Below are 22,754 nucleotides of genomic sequence, written 5' to 3'. Positions count from 1 at the left end.
TAAAATTAAGCTTCATGCTGACAGAATTATTTAAAAATAACTGCTCCTAAAAATCTTAGCACTACTTACATATCAGATAGGAACTACTGGGAACACTTTTCTCCTTTCTAACTAAACATTAGGATTTTAGTACAGTTGGTTAGTAATCTGAGCAGAAGTCATCAAAAATAAAATTCTATTCTGATTTACTAGCTCAGCAAATGGGGTGGCTTTACAACAGTCGTAGTGGTGAATTTTGTGTGTGTAGAATATTGGCTCACAATCTTCATGTTAATTTTGAACCTATGAAGACTTGAGAAGGTCTATAAAAGTTGTTGATTCACTAACAAAAGTGTTCATGGACAAATCACTTAGTGACTGATTAAAAGAAGATTGATGATTAAACCACCCTTTCTGTAGATAATATTTTTAAAAGACGGAAAACCCCTATATAGAAGACACACAAGAAAACTTTATATATTTTATCTTTTTTATACTTCTGTTGAATGCAATAACTCACAATGATTTAAAAGAGGCCAGCACTTCACTAATTCTCTTGGTTTCATTTCTCATTTGTTGAATTTGGTAGATTTGTTTTTCCACGGGGAAAAAATAAACTGGAAAAACTAGTCTGAAACTCTATTAATAACCAACTTATTTTTATTAGAGCAAATACAGTTGTGAAAACTGTACATTATACATTTTGGGTTCAAGAACTATAAATAGAGAAACTTATAGATAAAGAGTTCATTCTTTGACAGCAATAAACTTTAAATAGACAAAATGACATTATTAAGTACATTGGCAGGCTTCATTGTGCTGTCCAAAATGTAGTGTACAGTATAACAACCAATTATAAATAGCCTTTCATGTAAAATACAGCTGTGCACATTTTAGAAAAATACCAACAATTTGTTTGAGCTTTGTTTTTAAAAAAGCTTATAAATCATACATATTTATAAATGGTACTAACATGCTTACTTAAATTTATAAAGATTTTCATAAGCTTTGTTACCCATTATTTCCAGAGCATAAAGTATTTTAAATAAACATTTAGTAGGAATTAAATATGTCAGTTACAAAATTATCTCTCCACGACAAGGAGATGGGGTGATTTCAGTATTGGATGGAACACTTTGTCCATTATGTCAAGGCTTACACAGTTACTTTTAAAATTTTTCTTATTTAAAAATTACTTTCCTATATTTAAAACAGAATTTTAATTTTTTTAAAAATAAATATACAGGTTTTATTTTCATTTGCTCTCTTTCTGCTTTCTTCTTTATCCACACTGGTCAAAACACAGGATTCTCAACATACTTCTGTAAAAAACACCATGGCGTTACTGCCCTGCTTGGAGCTGTTTGGCTACACAATATTCAGTCCACACCTATATTACTTCACTATGCTGCATGAAGAGGCAGCTAATGTAGTTATTAAGAATGTTGCCCATTAAACCATGCAAAAACTTACAAAGTTTACAAACAGGTTCAAAAACTATATTGTATGAAATATTTTCTAACAGAGAAAAAAATAACCATAATACAAGCCCTTTGCTTTTCGTAGTTTTAAATTAAAATATTTACTTTCCAAATGATCACACCACATATACTTTAAGTAAATAAGCATGCTTTTGATTAATATAGGGTACATTAATTACAGTGAAATGACACATAAAAGAAACATGATCACATCATCTTAACAAAGGGCTGTGAAACTACTTAAGACAAACTTTCTAAATGAAAACTTTTGAGGCTTTTTTAATGCTGAGGTAAAATTATAAATGGACTTTAAAGACACTGAAGGCATAAAATTGATAAACAGTCACTTAACAGTTCTAAATGCTCTACCTGAATGTATTCAACACAAATCTAGTATTTTAATATTATGATAATTTATTATGAGCATTAGCTAGCTTAGCTGTCATGGCATTAATTTGCACTCAGACAAGACTTTATTTTAACTGCTGGCAAAATATCTCAGTGATGAAACATAGTAATTCAAATCACCAATTACCACAGCACCAGACTTTTGGAAAAACAAACAAACAAAAAAACAAACCCCAACCAAACATGCAAACCCTGTATCTTGTCTGTCCTAGATTATTCTGGTATTACACTTCCTCTTTATAATGTGCTGATCCTGCCTTATGATCCTTATTCTTTTATTACAAAAAATTTTGATGCCAATGGCACAAGCATTTGAGGGCTTTTAGGAAGGTATCAATTGTTTTAAATTTTGCGGTCACAGTGTATTACTTACTAAACCTTAAATTTAAAAGACTCTTGAGATTTAGGAAAATGAATTTAAGAACTGTATCTTTGAATGAAAAATATAGAGCAATGACTTTATTTTCTGCTTCTGCTGTGAGGCAGAACCAGTACTTTCTCCAGGTTGGCCTACATACTATGTTACGGCTATACATCAAATTTCATAAACAGCGAATGAACAGAATCATGCACAGGCAAATGAAATTCAATCTCCCCGAACACTGCAGGAGATGTTAAAAGCAGCAGGTAATGGAATAAGACTGGTGACTGATGCTACTAACTATTTCTTCTAATGAGATAGGAGTGAACGCTGGAATCACTTCCACAGCAACAGAATCCTCTGACCACATTCCTCTGGCAGTCGCTTTCCCATCTCCCCACTAAAAACATCAGACGGTAAAATAGTAAGGCAGCTGTTAGCTTCCATCAACAAAAAGTGCAGCTCCGAACATTTCCAGTTTAGTCACACTCTGCTGGAACAGATGGAGAAGCCAACGCACTTCACTGGCGGGGCTGCTTCAGCAGATTACTCTGTGCGTTTTCCAGGGCTGCTTGCTTCAGCTTTCAGAAGACCCCAAAGCCACAAGCCAGCAGCAGAGAACTGAGCAGGCCCCTGGCTGAATTTTCCAAGTTTCATCTTTCTTGCGTCCCATCCTAATTGCAAGCCTCCTTCCCTGTGTCTGAGTCTGACTGGTGCCATTTAAAAGGCGGATGACACAACTGCAGGGAACTGTGGGCTAACACCACTAGTTGTCATGACTTCACTGAAGGGTCAAAACAGTTACATAATTAAATAACTATGTTGAATCACATTCAGGCATAGCTAAAATTAAAGTAGGGAACATTAAAAGTATGCAAATAAATCTTTATAATTTGAGGTGGGGAGTCTTAAACTGAGGTGGATATAGTGACTTTATATGAAACAAGATCTTTCTTACCTTTCCTAATTCCAATCAAGTTAGAAAATGGACAAAAAGAATTGCTAGACCAATATTCAACAGCATTACCAGGGCAATCATAACTGAGTTAGGGCCCTGAAAATGAAATAAAATAAAGATGTCAAAATGAATGCAATCCTCCATACAGTGCACAACAATGAATAGGATCTGACCTTACCATCTTTACTATTTTTGGATCTTGCTCTGAAAGAGTACATAAATATTAAAGATACAAATTCTGCTCCTGATAAACAAGAAACTTAGCCATTATTCTTTGTGTGCTGGTGTGCCAAATATCATCTCTGCAAAAAATGAGTTGGATAAATACAGGTGTGAGCATATTATTGTGCTGTTCTTAATCACATTGAGATAAACTGTTTGATAAATACAACTGTACGAATGAAAACCAACCATCAAAATATAAACATCAGCTTAAACCCAACCATAACAAAAAAAAAAGAACTACTTTTAGAAAGCTGGAGGGCTGCTCATCATCGTTACATAGGTTCCTTCTCTGCTTCCACCATCTTTCAAAACAGAATAAGGATTTTGCCCGATCATATCTTGTATGCAGCTAAATTGAAAATTGAACATGCAGTTGTCAGTGTTCTCACTGGAAAGCCATCTTTTGATAACCAAAGGGTTATCTGATAGTTACTTCTACACTAATATCCACAGAAATGTTTCCATTAAAGATTAAAAACTTGTTTTGATTTACTTTCAAACCTGCTGGTAATAAATCCTTACCTTACAGAGCTAATTTGTCAAGAAATGAAAAGTCATAGTATTCATTCCCTTCCTAGCTAGAGCTAAATTTAGAGAACTAGCTCTTAATCATTACTTAATTTTTAGTCTTTCTGTGAAGCCAGAGAACAAACATTTTAATTTTTTAAGTCCTTTTGGAATTTTTTATAACATGGATGCTTCCTGATGAATGACTTGAAATAAGGCACTGAACCGATAGGAATTCTCAATTCTTCTGCCCTCTTTTAACATCTTTGATTTATTATGACATATTTCCACAGAGATTTGTATATGCTTATATATTGAAGTGCATATTTACTGTAAGTTGAAAAGAAGAACTCCACACTTAGGCAATACTTTTCTAAATCATAAAAAATAACCACGAAAAATCTATGCAGAAAACTATACTCTGAGCTAGTTAAAGATGACTAGTTTCTGTAAGAAGGAATATATTTTATTAGAAATTATACACTGTTTTTTCACTTTCTGTAAGAGGCATACTTTGTAAAAGTTCATTATGCTTAATGAGATTGGTATATTAGCTATATAATTACTGGAATGAGAAAATACAAGAACTTGCTATTATGAATTTTAAGAGTATTTTAATGGGGAAGCTACTGAATAGTATTTGTCATTATTATATCACATGATCTAATCCAGAAACAGCCCCATGAAACACTTTCTTCCAAAACATGCCTTTACACAGCAATTAAGATGATGAGCTGCTAAGTTCTTGATTAAGTCTCAAAATATGTTCTGTTCAAGAACCAGTCACAAAATATGCTCTGTCAAGCACTGCTTAAAACTTAGGGGAGTCTAAATCCAATTGCTACCTCTATTTCAGGCCACAGAGTTTCCCTGGCATCTCTTCAGAGATACCTGTAAATATTCTGAGGAACTAGATGTTGAAGTTCAAACAGTAAGATTATCAGGATGCTACTCAAACTTTGACATAGTGGTAATGGTATTAGCAGCAACATTTGCTTTTGTTTAGTAGTAGCATGTCTAAAATATTCACTGGGTAATTGAGGACTAGGACTTCATGTCACCTTAGTCAGAGGGACTGTGAATGCCAGTTCCCATTTACTAGTGCTATGTTTTAACCACCAGGTCACAGAAGTGAAGTAGAACCATATTCCTTCCTTCCTTATTGCATGCAAGCTGCTATGCACCAAGAGATATGAGGCACTTGGGGAAAGATAGAGGCATACAAAAGAGAGCATAGTTCCACGTATGGTTACGCTTCTGACCACAGAATGGGAAGTAACTCAGCTGTAGTAGTGCGTCTGTTTCTTTTTGCTACAGTTGTAATTTTGCTAGCTTGAATACCTCTATGCTTTTCTATCGTGAAGGAAATCTAAATTCCCATCAACAAATTCAGAACTCATGATTCTCACCAACTTAATTTGAAAACTATGAGATCTATGCATGACACCCATACAGAAGACTTTGAGTAACAAATATGTTTTACTTGGAACAACAGGTAATTCGAGAATCTCTAAGTTTTTCAATCTTGGAATGTCAGCATTAAATTTATACCCTTACAATGTATTCCATTTAATCACTTTTTCTTTTGCAATCCCTCTGCCCTAAACTCGCATGATAAACATCAATAGTACATACATATCAATATTACATATCTTTTAACAGAGAGGATAGTACTGTGATTAAAGTATTGAGATCTGGATCCAACATCTGTTTCTGTGTGACCACAACCAGGTCAATAGATCCTTATAGTTTAGCATCCCACCTACGGATCTGACAAGTACATTGGGCCAGGATTTGCAAGGAACTATAAGGGAGATCAGTTCTTTACACTAGTATAATTCAGTTGGATTTGGGTGTCTAATGCTAGTATAATTCAGCTGGATTTGGGTGTCTAATGTCTCATATCTTCGAAAATAATCATGGAAATCAAGTTGGTTTACTCCTATTGGATGAAAATTTGGAGCTAGTGGGAGTTACTCCACAGAGTTCAGCTGAGCCAGGAACTTATTAATTATCTGAAATACATCCTAGCAGCATCCTGATAGTTGCGACTCAGCTTTTGGCTGAATGGCAAATTGGGACTACAACTCAAACAGCTCAAAATAGAACCTTCTGATATACTAAAAAATGATCCAACAACATTTGTAGAACACATGGTTATTAGACTATGAACCATTACCTATTCTGTAGACACCTATGAAATGAATATTTAATGCTTTAAGACAAATTACGATAAGTAAGACTTTAGTGTCCTGCAAGGGCTTAAAATAGCAAAAGCCAAATTTAGTCCAAACAGTCCAAGAGTGACCAGAGCAGGTGCAGTAAAAAGCTGTAGCAGAAAAACTCTAGTCTTAAAAACTATTCTTCCAACCTCTAGTAAACCAACCCCATATGTAGCTAAAATATAAACATATGATCAGGTTTTAATTTGGGAGGGAAAAAAGTTATTTCCTAAAATGTAGTGCCAGGAAATATGATGACTAGTCTCACAGAAATATGATGACTAGTCTTATAATCCCCTTGCATTAGGAATGTTCACCAAGTTTAGCATAAAGTTTTTGCACAGAGGTTTTGCAGGATCAGACTAATACTGATCTATTTTTCTAGCATCATGGTAATAATATCCCATACTAACTGGAAAGAGATGATAGTAGAAGCATACTACATGCAACAGTACTAGAAGCACAATGCAACAATTTTAGACACAGGCAGAAAACCGGCTAAACATTCTGTATGGCTTAATGCTTGACCTGCAAAAAAAACCCTGATGATATAACATAACACCAGTGCCTGTGCAGTACCTGACCTAAGGCAAGACATCAGACAAGTAAATGTGTACTTATGGACATATGCTACAACATTATTTTTTCAGCTGCGATTCAATCCTACTTTTTACTCTAATCCAAGATAACCTCAAATTATCTCCCATTCACGATGGAACATGCAAGTTGCCAGTGGGGTCTAGAGGCTGCTAACAAGCAAATAGAAATAGTTAGTACTGGATTGTGCTAAGTGTCTCTATGCATTCCTTATATTGCAGTAAATACAAGATAATTTGAAGATGCCTAATGCTAAGTGAAAAAAGGATGATTTATCTCACATTTACTAGGGTAACTGCCTACGTGCAAAGAGCTATTTTGGAGCAGCTGACAAACAGCGACTGTTATACTGCCTTTATGCATGTTTTCACCTTCATGAAACTATGACAGGTCCCTATGGATCTTTCTTACGAACACTGAAATGATTCCAAACTTTTTATTTTTGAACAGTTGTTTGTGTATGCATTATAGCAAATAAGAGAAATACATATATTTTCTGTGCAGTGTAGGCTTAAGTATTTGCTGATGCTTTTCAAGTATAATGACAGAAATAGGGATACTTAGACAATGAATACTCTTATCACTAACTTATTGTGTGAACATTTTTCAACTACATTCTTATGGATGTAGAAGACTTACAGAAAATACGAAACCTCCATTTTATTACTGTAATAGCTGTTGAAGACTTTTCCACAATTAAAGTTGTTCAATGTTCCTAATGTAAATTCAAATATAAGGGTGCGTTTCATTCAGACGTGAGAAATAGTTTTGAATTAGAAGAAAGAACTAAAAATAATATGTTATGTATCTGTTTTCTTAATGTATTCTCACTGGAAATCAAGAAAAAGCACAGCACAGTTTTATACAGCAGTTTCAGATAATCTAATGAAATGCTCATAGATGTTATATATCAATTTTTTGCATTCCAAAATTATGCTCTCTTACTCCCTTTCCATGCTTTTTCCTAACATTTTTTTTTAATTTTAAACCTCTATGAAAGATCAGACAGATTTACTTTCAAAACTACAATAAAAATATTTTTCAGGATGAATATAAAGCAATTAAAATTAGAGGCTAAAACAATAGAATTCCTTAATATAGCCCTAGAATTCTGAAATCTCCTAACACTCAGTACTGTTTAGGATAAAAAAAAAAAAAATACATTAAATAGATTTCTCTTCAATTATTGTGCAGTCTTAACTTAGTCACGGGGTAACTCCAACTTCCTATTGACCTCAGTCCAGGAGTATTTCAGAACATGCTACTGTTTTTCTGAATTTGAAAGGCGATACTGAAAATTAAAAAGAATAATCTTCAGGCAGTGTTAACAGTCATTCTGTACGAAGTCCTTCCTTCTATGTGCTAGGCCAGTAGGCCACTCTTTAATGCTTTAATCATTTTAGGATGTTAAATACGCAAGCATGTAGAAAATTTATTCTATCAGAAAAATATACAGACATCTAGAGAAAAAATATATGAAAAAAATACATACATCTACATATCTCTTAAAATGCCCTTATAGTAAGAATGAGTTTCTAAGATCTAACTTCCTTCCTTCTGATGTGCTGATAAAAAGAGAATGCAATTAGCGTGCTCCAAAGGAAGCACAGGGACCATTCCAGATGACCTGTCATAGCAGTAAACAAGCAGTAGCTGACGTACAGTTACTTATTACTCCTCTACCTATCCTGAAAAGAGGCTACAAGCTCAGGGTTCATACTGATTGTTCTGGAAGGCCAGTTCACTGCTGTTTAGGTGCCCTACCTGGTTTGTTAAGACACAGACTCCCCTGCTCCCAACCACGATTCAGTTTGGATGGAATGTAGGAATAACAGGGAAAGTTTCTCCCCACTTACTTCCATCAGAGCTGAATAAAAATTCCAATTTAGACCAAAATTATGTGTGTGATCACTTGACATTTACAAGCCTGGCAGCTTTGTGTTACCCAAGGTAGAATTAACTTATATCTGTGAGGTTTGAAAGGTTAAAGGGCTGATATCAGCTGTAATACAGATCTGCAGATTTGAAAACTATTGTCAACAATAGTCTGATCTGCACATAAAACTTCCCTGAGTATATTCCTGCTGAACTACAGGGTACCATTTTGGAAAAATGTTCATTATCAAACTACTCCGGAATGGCTCCTATAAAAACTGATGTTACATTAACCGATCTCATTATAACAGCTTCAAACAAGACTTTTAACCTAAAGTTATCCAACTTTAACTTTCAGTTACTAGTTCTTCTTATACATTTGCCTGTTAGCTTGAGAAATTATTTTATCAAGTGTATTTACAGAATGTGTTTTAATGTGTCAAACAGATTTTGTGTGTTGAACCTCCGTTGAACCTGAAGATACATTCTAGTCCTTCTTGTAGCTCTTTGGAACTTTCTCTTAAGGTTTTTTTTTTTTCTCTTTAAATGTCCTATTCGATTTATGGACATTATATTTTATTCCAGAAGTGGTAGCACCAGTGCCAAAAACAGATAAAATAGATTACCATGCACTCCTGGCAAATCTAAGTTTTATATTAACTCTTCTGCTGGCAGCAGCAGACTGGGAACCCACGTTCAGTCGCCTCTCTTGTCTCTTGATCCACCATCCTCTTCCGGTTCCCATCCTGCATGTTCAGGGTGCATTAACTGTGTTTCAGTATATGAGCTTAATTTAGCTGTGCTGAAACATGGATAATTATACTTCCATGCTTCTTAACAAGTGACTTGGATCAGTCTGTATTGGTGATCTGTTGTCTTCATTATTTATCAATCTCCGTGTTTCTCTGTCTTTCTGCAAACTTTATGGGTAACACTTTTAAGTCTTTTTCCATGTGACTAATAAGCATGTCAGTAACATAGCACTATAGAATTAGTCTAAAAGGACCACATCGGAATAATACCAAATTACTGATGTTTTTCCTTTTATTTTTGAGCATGATGGGTCAGCCTTTAACAATGATTTTAATGTGACATCTGGCCTTTGCATTACTCTAGATCCCTTGTCAAAATAAATAGCTATGTATAAGCAAATAAAATAACCTTCTTCACCTGATTTCCTCTGTCATCTAAAGATGCAAAGCTAGTTTGACAAGATTTATCTTTTATAACACACATTGGATGGAACTTTTTATAGTTCTTTATTTTTAAATTCTTTATTAATGAAGTTTGGTATCAGTTGTTCAACTGTTTCACTTGAGGTCAGTGCTACAGGGATTAGAGCTAGTGGGATCTCATTAATAGGGTCATATTTTTATTCCATCTAAATAATAACACATTATTATTTTTTTCCTGGAGTACCAAAAATGTTTCAGAGAAACAATGCTTATTAAAAAAAGAAACATTATCAAATTATCTAGACCTCCTGATTTGCTAGAGGTTAACTCTAGGATCTACAACTAATATTTTCCTGAGTTTCTCTTGGCCTGGAAGTAATTTTGACATCATCAGACCTGGCTTTTTTTCTAGCATAGAAGAGGAATGCTTATTAGTTGTTTCTCCTTTTTTTCCAAGACTACTGATAATTCTGATATTTCTAAGTAATAACGAGATTGAGATTCACAGTGATCTGAATGAACAGCTTTAAATTTCCTTCTCTATTTCCTGACAAAAAAGGAAAACATTTTTTCCCTGCTATTGTAACAACCTAACATTCTTAGAAGTAAATATTCTAAATCAGTATATATTTTGATGCAAAAACACTTGCTTTCAAAGCCCAATGTTAATACAGAGAAGTAGAAAATGAAAATAGGAGAATATTTGGATTAGGTCAGACTAAAGGCCAGAGTCCTGCCTCCAGCAGCAGTCAAATATAGACATTCAGGGAAGAGAATGAGATCAGAGTAAGTGTATACAGTGATACTTCTCTCTGAATACTCTTCAGCCTCCAAAAATTATTGCTTAAGAACTTCCTGAGCTGTAGAGGTGGTATCTTTGTATTCATAGCTCTGAAAGGACTTTTTTACTTAAATACATCTTTTCACCTCTGCAGTCCAAACACACTTCTGGCATTCACAACATTTGTGGATAGGCTCTCCACAGGTATTTGTTTTCCCTTTGGTATTTTTGGTTTGAATCTGATGCTTGCTAGCTTCATTTGATGTTCCCTAGTTCTTGTATTGGGAAAAAGAGAGAACAGCCACCCCCTGGTCATGCTTTCTGGGCTGCTCAGTTTTAGAGAGCTCTGTCACATGTTCATGCAGTTGTCTCTGTTGCAGAGAGAAGGCTCTTTACTAACTAAATTACTTCTTTTTCAGAGTCTGCTCTTTGACCTTGCTTAACCTTCAAGTGACCTTGGAAAAGGCTTTTAATTAATTTTAATATACATTTAAACAACCAGAAATATAAATGGCATTTCCTCGGTGAATCAGAAGATAACTAGAGGACAACACATTACATTTAAAGCTAATCTTTAATAAAAACTTGTATAAAGTCTGTATTGATGTCATCTTACAGCTCCTCCCCCAGTACATATCTACAACATAACTCATGTGTCAAGCCAGGGTGTTTGGCCTGTGACATTCACTGGCCTAAAGTTCTAAAAATGCCATGCATGCTGATTGGGCTAGAATATACTATATCATTTTAACTGAATCACTCATCGTTATCAGCAATTTTCATGCTTTTCAAAATTATCTTTCCTTAGGCACATGAATAATAGTCCCTGCGTTGATTCCATTTACATTCAAGTTGTACTTGTTATGTATATGCAAGTTATAAAGCTCCTGATGACAGCTATCAGGGAATCCCTATGGCCCTTTAAACAGCAATGGGGAAAAAACTTAAATTTTATTTTTAATTGGATTTTTGGAAGGAAAATAATGATAACTTCTATTTTGGATGGAAATAACTGCAGTTATTTCTATATCATTACATCACTTCTGTATCATTACAGGAGCCTAGCTGTTAAACTACTATTATTGCCCACTTATCCACTGAAGTACAACAAACATTGTTTTGAGGAAAAAACGAGCATGTGTGTGTATGTATATGTATACATATATACATATATTTTTATATATTATATATAAATATATATACGCATATATATTTATATATTCATATCTACACACACACATATATATACATATGCTAATACACTTCGGAGGGGTGTATAATAGTCTTGTCCTTATAGATACAATAAGGATTTGTATTTCAAAAGTCTGACAATATCTGGCTACCAACGTCCCTTCCTCATATTAAGAAAGGATAATACTAAAGACAGGAATGTTTGTTTTTCGCTCCAGTTCAGTGAAGTGGGTTCTCTCTAGCAGACCACAATCAGATGAAATTTGGATGGAGGTATGAGCTGTGCCTTTCTATCGGTTGCAAAGCTTGACAATAGGAGGCAAAAAGGCATTGAAAGTGAAAAGGTTTCTTGTAGTACTTACCGAGCTGTTTTCCACTTCATTTTCCACTGGTGAAAGAGATGTATTATTAGCTGGGTTCTTTGGTGCAGTAAATTCTGTTTTCTTAATTTTTGTGTCAGATTTGTTTTCTTTGGCATCTGGCTTACCCCCAGATCTGGCAGGACTTGGCTTCTGTGAGGGTGGTATTCGTGCAAGTGCTGATGGTGATGGGTTGGCATATTCATCTTCTTCCCTGAGCTCCTGTGGAAGCACTGCTGGATTCATTTTTACATAATAACCATGGTAGTGATCATGCAGCTCCCCATTTTCTGGGCTGATGGGATTGTGATGGGCTGAAAACTTTGGCTGATGTTTCACAGCTATTTCCTCCTTCACTGGTGCTTTTGAATATAAAGGCTTGTTAATGGTGGGTGTTACACTCTCAGTGGCTAAAAGCTTTTTTTCTTGACTAAGTCTTGCCCCAGAAGTGGAGCTTTGCCTTTTCAGATGTTTTGAAGGGGAAGGCTCAGAAGAAAGAGGAGGACTATGCCTTGGACTTGCTTCTGGGGTCCGGGGGGGTGTAGTACCTTTTCGATAAAAGTGAGGTGACTCTTTTGGGGTAGGTGGTTTTTCCTGGACTTTTTCTTCAGATTTTTCTTTCATCTCCACTCCTTCTTGAAATTTTTGTTTGATATAATCAGGGCCTGAAAATAGTGTAATAAAAAAATTATAATTAAAAATAAGTAAGATTTAACAGTAAAATTATTGCATTAGGATGTCAGACTGGTCCAGCCTGCTAACATGGCGAGAGAGGGTAACAAAAATTCACGAACATTATGCTGATTTTTTTCAAATTCACTCAATAGTTGAAGTAACTTTAATTTTTAGTATTTGTTGGCACGCTTACTTTGGTTTGATTGCTTTGTCTTTCTCAGCTTTGCAAAGGGTCATAGTATAAAAATTGTCTCTGAATGAAGTATGAGTGAATGAAGACTCATTTAGCATAAGTATGTCATTATTTTTTCTTCTGAGAGGTGTGCTCTGCTTAATCATTGCATTTTATTTAACTTCCACCATCTGATTGGCAAAGAATTATTTAATAATCAGAATGAAATCTCACTTCTGCCCTTATAATCTGCAGGGAATAGGCCTTGAATCACTTTTTTTACTCCTAAATGCATGGTCAGCCTGTCTTATATGCATACTTGCAAGCCTTATATTCTCAGATGCTGACTTTGTCTTTCTAATTCAAACACTTGGCATACAAAAACTTAAGTTAACTACTCTCATCTATAATGCAATCCTGCTTAGAAACTGGAAAGACAGACATATTCTCTCACATTCACTAGGGAAATACTTATAGAGAAACAACAGTATGAAGACCATCTTTCCCAAAATCCTGGCTAGACACCCGGGAGCACATTGACAATTACTGAGGACTCAGTTACCAGGATGCATTTTAACACAGTTCTTCACAGCAAGACAAGTTGACTGAGATGCTTTGCTCCAGGTTTTTGTTTGATTTAACAGTTCAATGCTAAGATGCGAGAGAATACTCTGTTGAAGAAACAAAATTACTGTAAAACTGCCTGTATCATGTACAGCATTTTCTACATTTCTTACTAGAATCTACATCCCAGATTCCAAGATGAGCTTCTGTGAGAAGTTAGAAGCAAGAGACAAAAAAAAGGTCAACTCTTTCTACATGTCTTTTTCAACAATGACTTCTGCCAAATACACAGCAACTGTTCCACATTTCTAACTTTGCTAATCCTGCTATTTTCCTTTGATTTTTCATCTTCTGTAACTGAGGCTTATTTGTGTTTTATGTTACGGAGAAATTTTGTGCCCAGAGAAGAGTGACTGTACTCCTTTTTCTGCTTTTCAGTTTAGGCAGCTCTAGCTGTGTTAGGTAGATACAGTGTTTTTACAGATGTCAGAAATACATCATTACGCAGTGCTGAGATGAGAGGAAGGAAGAAGGAGCAGCATGAAGTTTTGGGAAGCTATTGAGTCATCCGATAAGCAAGTATTGCTGAGAATGAGAATTACTTGGCATGGAATCTGTTCTGGGCAAAAATCACAAGGTTTTTAGTATCTTTGAAAGCCAGGAATGGAAATAGGGAGTTGTTGAGACAGAAGACTGCATCATTTCAGACAAGCCTGGATTTGTTCTTCATGTGATGTTTGAGGAGCTAAGCCTAAAGCACTAAAGCATTGGTTCTTATAGCATTTTATAACTTTTCCAGTAAAAGGGAGAAGCAAAACAACACGAACTGGAAGTTGTCGTATATGAAGTTACAGTAATAATGCTTAAAATTCTCCATTATGTAGGGAATTTTCTTTCCTCTCCTCTAACATGCATAGGATAATGCTGAGGTTTTTTTAAAGGCTGAAATATTTTTAATCCATAGAAACTTTAGGTTTCTACTCTTTTTTTTTCCCCACATAGGACAAATGAGGGCTGTAAACAGAAAAAGGTAGCTAAAAGAGCCCAGACTAACCATTAAGAGCAAGCCATGAAGCTCTTAAATTGCAGTAACTCTTTATTATGGACACATCTACCTTCATCTGTTAGAGTACTCATTATGACTGTTGCAGTGAGAGCGCCCCTATTTGAAATACCTTCTCTTCAGCCTTGTAATGCCTCTAGGCTGCTCAGATGGCACCCAAACTGCATGGACTCTCTGTAGCAAGGCATTCTTAAAACAAAACAAAACAAGAAACAAAACAAAACAAAACAAAAAATCTCTAACTGCAGCAGAAATTAATTGTTGGCAGGTTAATAGTGCCATATTTGTACTGGGTATTTGGCAATACTCGACACTGAACCACACCATGGAACGCCATAGCCATCTGCTCTAAGTCAAGTCTGAGGATGTCTGTTCAGATATTCAGCAATTGCCTTAATGTAACACAGAAATTCCATCAAAAAAAACAGACCACATATAGCTAATAGAGATATATCCCTTGCCTCCAATCTTGCCAGGCAGGTCTTTCCAACACTTCAATTCTTGGCTCTATGCTGAAGTTAGCTTTGGAGATTGTCCAAGGTATTTCTTAGTATTTGTTCACTGTATTCAGTACAATCAGCTTATTCACCTGTCTGAATCACTGATTCCAAGCAGAAACACAGTTCCCATAGCTTTCTGAGGACGAAGAACCCTTGTCAGGATTTACCACACCCCTTTCATTAGAGGCATTGTCCAAGAAAGGGAGACATGGCAACAGACTTTCTTTTTCTTTAGCATAAGACTACCCTACTGCATGAAGATAAAGGAAACAGGGCTACAGGAATTTGCAAAGGGAGTCACTAACATTTGATCCTAGAAGATGGCTCAGCTAACAGTTCTTAATGAGGGACAGAACAGGGTCTGAGGGTGGGAAGAAAGGTCAGATATCTGTCTCAGTAATAAATATGGAGTTCTGTTAACTAGTTTCTAGTCCAAGCAATCGGCAGATATACTCCTCCTATACATGATATTTCTGAGAATGCCTAAAAACTCAGTCTGGAAGGCAGGCCCAAGAAATGTTTTATAAACAAGTAAAGATAAGCTTTCTTTGCAGATGAACTCGTGTTTTTTTTATGCTGACTTCTGGCCTTGCTACTGACTCCTCAAAGATGATCGCTTCTGCTAGCTAAAGGTTAGATATGGGCCAGTTTTGGTCCCTACAGTCATCATGACGTCTGTAGTGGGATGGCACCATTAAAGTGTGAGCTAACTAGCAGTTAGGGAAATAGTCTCTGAAAGCCAAAGGACTCTGTACATGTGTGTGAATATGTGTGTGTGGAGTTGGATACTGTAGTGAGTTGGCGTGTCTGAGCACACTCATAGTTCTTCCAAAGCTACAATTTACTTCATGTGGAGTTCTTGTGCAACATGTCCTTCCTACTGGAAGGTCTCCAGTAAGTGAGCTGACAGCATGGTCAAACCTGTAAATGAGAAGAGAAGGGTGCCTTGGTTCTGCCACAGCATTTTTTGAGAGGTGACAGCTGCATGCTTTTCCCCATGGCCTAGTGAGGTATATATATTGTCAGCATGGGGCCATTTCAGGATTGTGACTGAAGCAGTGTCCCAAAATGTCATCTTACAAGGTAGTATAAATGCAGCCTGAGTCCCGAGAAAGCTGAGAAGAGACCTTCTGCCTTATCAGCTTGGGACTGAAAGTCTGAAGCTCAAGAGGGATGGCAGAATGCATCTAGCATAGTGAGGGAAAAGGTATACATATACATATTTATTAATACTTGCAGTGAGTGGTACTCTTGCCTATTCAAACCAGCTGGTTTCACTGTTTTTGGCCTTTTCCAGAGGTGCCTAAGGCACCTTACAGTAGGACTAGTGATCCTTACAGGAGCAATTCTGAATTCCTCAGTAACTCACCATAAATCTCATTTCCCCAATTTAAAAGAGTTCTTCCTCATTTTAATATACTGATTCCTATACTCTCAAAATTATTAAGGTAATACTACTTTTAACTGGCAAAACAGACTTATACAATAACATAATAACCAAATAAAAAATCCTGATGTTTTGTAGTAGGCTGCAAGACAATGCATTTTCAAGTAATCCAAGAAAACTCAAGTAATCCACTTCTATAGTTTTCTGTTTCTGTTCAGTAATATGGTAGTTCTGTAGTACTCTACGGAATTAAAATATTATACTAGTGTATTGAAAATCATACTATATAAAGTAAAATGTACTAGAATATAGTACATTTTCAATACAACAATACTATTTTCAGTTATTCTTGAAGTGTTAATCCACTGTAAGCTAGTCTCTTGTGACTTTCCACGCACTCCTGCACAACTATGAACTTCTTATTTGGCCCACTTGCAAGAAGATATTATGTAGCAGATACTCATGTTTAGAAGTTCCCTGAACTAAAACTATTTAACACAGTTGAATTCTGCTGATATCAAGAAACAATTTCCATGGAAAAATTTTTACAGTGCCAAATGCATTCCTTCTTAGAGGGACTACTGGGAGAAACTTCATTAAGTCATGAGGTCTCGGGCTGGGAGTGGCAAAAGGTTTTTCTGACAACAGGTTTTTCTGAACTAAGCCTGGGCTCCAGCCAGCTGAAGTAGGTTCCTGTAAGACCCTGTAGGTAAACACAGGGTATAGCACAGCCCTTTCACCTGAGTACCTCCAGTTCCTTTGGTGAAATGGCACTCTCAGCTGTAAACTAGTTGGCTCTTGCACAAGAGATGAGGGCCTTCCTTTCCCCTTTCCTTCTTCTGTTTGGGAAGGCCTACTCATAATCTTTAAATCACTAAAAAGTGGTTTGGATGCAAGCTGTTGTGATTATGTGCAAAAGTTCTAATTTGGGAATTAACTAGCATTTCCTAAGAGATTTTGTTTAATTATATCACAATAACTTGCATAATTCTATTTAAAATGTAGAGGTTGATGTGCTCTTTACCCTAGAGACTAACTTTGTTTTTCTTCTATCTGTTTTTCAGAGGAAAATGAAAAACATGGCAAAGAAAATACACCTTCTTAATACATTGAAATACATTCTCTTCCTCTGTGCAATTTTACATTACATTAAAAAAATCATCTATGCAATTTTTATGATGTTAAAAAAAGCTTCTCTTTAAGAAAAAAATAAATACTTCATCAATAATGTCATAAATGTTTTATAATTTATTTATAATATTTTTCCACTCCTTTCTCCCCCGAATTGTACCACTCTAAATATTCAAGAAAAACTCGCATTGCCTAATGGAAGTGTTAGCAAAGGTCTTAAGGCAAAAAATGGCAATACCATACAGCAGGCTCCGGAATATAATATTTAAAGCACAGTCAAGGCTGAAAGTATGCAATTCAATTTCAAGGAACATAAGAAGTAATTATTAGGTAAGCATGCACCTATTTCTGTCTTTTAAACTAGAGTGCGCATTATGTGATGTAACTAAGCTAAATTTAGTGCTATATAAAAAGTTTACTGATAACAATAGCTGTGTCTTGACCTAACACATTTAATTCCTAGGTAATGAACGTCATTATGATTAAATTTCATGCCAACAAGAAAATTTATGTCATACTAATAGATACATTCTGTCCTGAAAGCAGGTACTTCACTCCCTAGTTTTGTTTCCAATTATACCTTTTTAGTAGAAAAAAAATCAGTCTTCACTGCAAAATTTACCTGATCACCTGCTGGGTAACGGTGACATGATCTAAACTAGGTGCTTAGTCAGGATAGTGCAGTCTATAGGCAAACTTCAGTACAAATCATCAATGGTATTCATGTTAACAAATGCCTCAGCTACAAAAAGACGAAAGTCCCATTTTACTAAGCTCCTGAATACCACTTCTATAAAAGACAGAGAATTCCTGATCTGAAAACTTCGCAATTTAGAAGTGCAAGACCAAAGACAATGAAAAGATTAGACCAATAGCCCATTTCACAGATGGGGGAATTAAAACAAAGGGAATCATACCCCAAAGCACATATTTCTTCTCAGTAATCCCCCTGAATTCAGTGGTGAGTTGTCAATAAAGTACTGTTATGTTTAAAACTCTGCGAAACCCTTGGTAAAGTGATAGCCTAAAATTGCACAAGATGTCTTTGTCAAAACTAGGAATGGAATGCAAGTTTTCTGAGTAACCAGAAGCCAACATAGCAGTTTGGCCTTAGGTTTGTCATGTGCTTTCATAAATGTCACCTTCCTGGAGTAACTGAAAACTGTTTACCGAAGTAGAACTCAATCATTACTTTCCTTTGGGTTTGAGAGATGGAAATAGTAAAGACTGAATAGGGTAGCACATGTTTCTTGTTGCATTTCATATCCTAGCACAAAACAAGGATATGATATTGTTGAAGCACTGACTGAAGGCTGTACTGAAAAAAGGAAAATAATTTAGTGTTGGTACTACAGATTGCTAAATACTGCTTGAGAAATAAGCAAGTAAAAACCACATGGTTTTTTATGTTGTGATGTGATCAATGGTTTTCTTAAGTACCACAGCTGGCAATAATACCTATGCTCACAGTAAGATTTATTTGCTACTCTGATGAACATTTATAAAACACTGAAAGTCTGGCAACATGTTTGAGGGTATTGAAGGATCTATTTTCCTGCAAGCATCCAAAATACTTGAGTATTTTGGATTTTCACTGACTTGAAAATGAATTTCTTATGTTACGGCTTTTCAGGATAGGATATCCAGTATATAATTATTCCTCAGCATTGAGGATGGTAACTACAGGTGAAAGAAATAAAAATAATTGTTCATCAGTCTGTTAGAAGAAGCACTTAAATGAGTCATTATGAAACTGTAAATAACTATATTGAGTAAACCTTAGAAGGATTTTTTTTTGTTATTACTTCATTGTGGATGCGAGTGTGCAGGGAGGGGAAGAGCTATAATTAACATTGCTAGGACCTCCTTTGTTTTATTGTTTTTCCAAAGGTTACATTGGTAACAGGAAAAAAAGCTTTTAACTGCTAGGCTGCTGGCCTGAATTCAGCCCAAATGAATGGATGGCTGTGCAATGTCATGTGTAAAATGTGTTGATGAACTCAGCGAAGCATAACTATGGCTACGGTTTTAGTAACTTTTGGCAGCCCTGTCAGCCATCTTGGCAGACTGAACAGGGACTGAATGGAGCTGGATATTAATGGGCTAGGCTATAGCTATAGAAAAATTTATGAATATAATCCAATGTGATTAAAGAGGCAAGAGCTCTGAGAGAGAGGTTCTGTCTGTTTTAGATATGGTAGTTTAATATGTGATCACTTCAGATGTCTACAGTACCCTTCTGATGGATATACTGCCCCATTAAACTGGACATGAATCAGTGCAGCTGTTTCATGGTTGGGTCAGCGTGCAGCAAGGTAGCTAAGATTTCTGAAGCCAGACAGCAAGACAGCCAGAACTGACTTGTTAGCCAAGTTGGCGGTGGGATTCCCCTAGTAAGTGATGTTCTACTCCCAGTAATGCATAAATTTGTTATTTAATAATTCTTTAATTCAAAATGACATATGTAGGCCATGTTGCCCTGTTTTGGCAGCATCTAGAGTTGGTTATGCCAGCTGGAATCATGGTTTTCCTTCATGGTACTTGAGAATGCTTTACAGAATTAAATCATACATTTGCTGAAGTTTAAAAATAAAGCAGAACACAAAAGAGAGGAGAACTGAAATGGAAGGGATGGTTGAGATGACCTGTTGAGGTTTACAGGAAACTCAGGTTTAGATGATTCCTGTTTTAATTTTCAGTCTCTGATGGCAACTGCATTTTGGTGAGGTACAATCAGCATTTTAAATGCTAGTAAGCAGCTTCCCTAGTGAGTGGCAAATTAAAATCTTGTCTGGATTAGTTTTAAAATTCTACTTGGCTGCCTTACAATACTCCCCCCCTCCCGACTTACTAACACTAGCATGGAAGTACCGTGGTTACCTACGAAAGCAAACTACAAGGAAAAGATGAAGGAGAAGAGCATGTTTCACATAATGTAAAATATACCCTGAAACAATGTCTACTATTTGGAATACTTTGCAACCTTTCTGGGTTTCCCTTCAATCCCAGCTCACTTCCTCCTCCTCCCTTGAAAATGCCTTCCTTTTGATGAAAATTTCTCCAGGTTAGATTGTGAGGGATTCTAAATCTGTTGCTAACACTGATGCTTCTTTAAGCACTGCTTTGGTAGGCTTTCTTCTCCTATTGCATTGGAAGCAACAGGGAAATTAGTATGTGCCAACAGTTACTCACTCACTGGACCCATGAACGTCATGTAGGATGATGCCTACATGTATTTATTTTATGAGACTGTTGTGATTTGACCTGGCAGCCTGCTGTCCTTCAAACCATGTATTACTGAAGTGACTAAAAATATAATACAAAGATAGCACACAATGTGATCTTATGCTATTGCTACAATCTGATAAAGCCACAATATTCAGCAGTGTAAATGTCAAAATACACAAATCTTGCACCTAGAGCTAACTTTGAAAGGTAGCCCCACTAAATACAAGCAGATTTTAATGCAGCCTTAAATGCAGCTTTCACTTCTCATTAAAGATAAGCTCGTACAACAGTTAATTACAGGGAGAAATTGATTACTGCGTGTCTCATATAAGAACCCTAAGTATAAGTATTTCACCACATTTAGTTCCTAATAAGAATTCCTGTGAATCAAGGTTGCCCACTCAACTACCTTCTCCACCTCTGTCTAGGAAACAGTTTTGTGCAGTATCATAAACAACTTCCAAGTAATATCGCTAATGTATATAGCATCTTTAAAATGCCAGTACATTATTTTTCTGTTTTAACTCAGCGTAAACAATGGGCCTTTCAGCAAACCCACATCAAACACCTGCTGTCACAGACTAGTCAAAGACCTAGAGTGCTCAGTTACTTATTTACTGGCACACACCCACACTTACTTGACCAAATCCAAAGCCAGTCCTTAAGCCTCTCTCCTTATTCTGCTCTGATGTTTACACTGCTCAACAGAGCTATTGGTATAGCCTGTGAACAGACTACTTTACTGTTAGTCTTTCTGTATTTCATGAAGAGAACATGATTCTAAAATTAAACAGACATTTGTTGAAAAGCGTATGACATGTTAACTCACAAAACTGGAAGAACTTCTTGAAAATAGTGAAAGCTCTGCCCAAGCACAAGGACTTGATAGACACACGAATGTTAACAAAAATGGAAATGGACTTCCACAAAATGCAAAATCACAAACTTGGCGTTCTAACAGTAGGATGAAAACCCAAAAGCTTTAATGCAATTCTTTTTCATTTTGTATTTCGTATTTTCAACAATTTTGCATAAATAATAAAAAAAATTACAGGTCCAAAGAATCCTTAAAAATTAAGCTTTCTTCCTCAAAAGTTTCTAAATGCATCTTTATGGGGCAGATGTATACACACTGAAAGATCTGAGGAAAGAATAGACTAGTGAAGCACAAAAATCCTGCAGTCAACATTAAGTAAGAACATTTTACTTATTCTGAATTGACTGGGAATTTATTCTGACTCTGAGTTCAATCTTTGCTCTATTTCTGTGATTCTTTTTGTAGGTGACTGAAGTACAGACCTGGACAGGCTGGAGAGTTGGGTGGAGAGGAACCTCATGAGGTTCAACAAGAGCAAGTGGAGAGTCCTGCGCCTAGGGGAAAATAACCCTAGGCACCAGTCCCCCAGCTGGGAGTTGACCTTCTGGACAGCAGCTCTGCAGAGAAGGACCTGGGAGTGCTGGTGGGTGACAAGTTGACCATGAGCCTGCAATGTGCCCTTGTGGCCAGGAAGGCCAATGGTATCCTGGGCTGCATTAGGAAGAGTGTTGCCAGCAGGTCGAGCGAGGTGATCCTGCCCCTCTACACAGTCCTGGGGAGGCCTCATCTTGAGTACTGTGTCCAGTTCTGGGCTCCCCAGGACAAGAGAGACATGGAGCTGCTGGAGAGAGTCCAGCGTAGGGCTATGAAGATGATCAGAGGGCTGGAGCACCTGCCCTATGAGGAAGGGCTGCGGGAGCTGGGCCTCTTCAGCCTGGGGAAGAGAAGACTGAGGGGGGATCTTATCAATGTGTACAAGTACCTGAAGGGAGGGTGTCAGGGGGACAGGGACAAACAGCCTGAACATGAGGGGGAATTTCTTCACTGTGAGAGTGACAGAGCACTGGAACAGGTGCCCAGAGAGTCTCCTTCTCTGGA

At 36.4% G+C, this 22,754-nt stretch overlaps 1 protein-coding gene across 2 annotated transcripts in view; it reads right to left on the bottom strand.

Moving 5' to 3' along the window:
- Window positions 1-451: 451 nt before the first annotated feature.
- The window catches only part of JPH1 (junctophilin 1), a 90,155-nt gene continuing 67,852 nt past the window's right edge, over window positions 452-22,754 (bottom strand). The window contains exons 4-6 of one of the 2 annotated variants that reach the window (XM_062570269.1): window positions 12,123-12,784; window positions 3,188-3,283; window positions 452-3,013 (exon numbers count right to left, since the gene is read on the bottom strand). In XM_062570269.1, coding sequence (XP_062426253.1) covers window positions 3,203-3,283; window positions 12,123-12,784 — 743 coding nt within the window. In that variant the 3' untranslated portion in view covers window positions 452-3,013; window positions 3,188-3,202. The remainder of the gene's footprint in view (window positions 3,014-3,187; window positions 3,284-12,122; window positions 12,785-22,754) is intronic. The other variant, XM_062570268.1, reaches the window with a different exon arrangement.

This window comes from Rhea pennata, chromosome 2 (assembly GCF_028389875.1).
Source record: "Rhea pennata isolate bPtePen1 chromosome 2, bPtePen1.pri, whole genome shotgun sequence".
Classification (NCBI taxonomy): Eukaryota; Metazoa; Chordata; class Aves; order Rheiformes; family Rheidae; genus Rhea; species Rhea pennata.
Note: the sequence above shows the minus strand (reverse complement) of the source record. Positions and strands in the feature narration are given on the sequence as shown.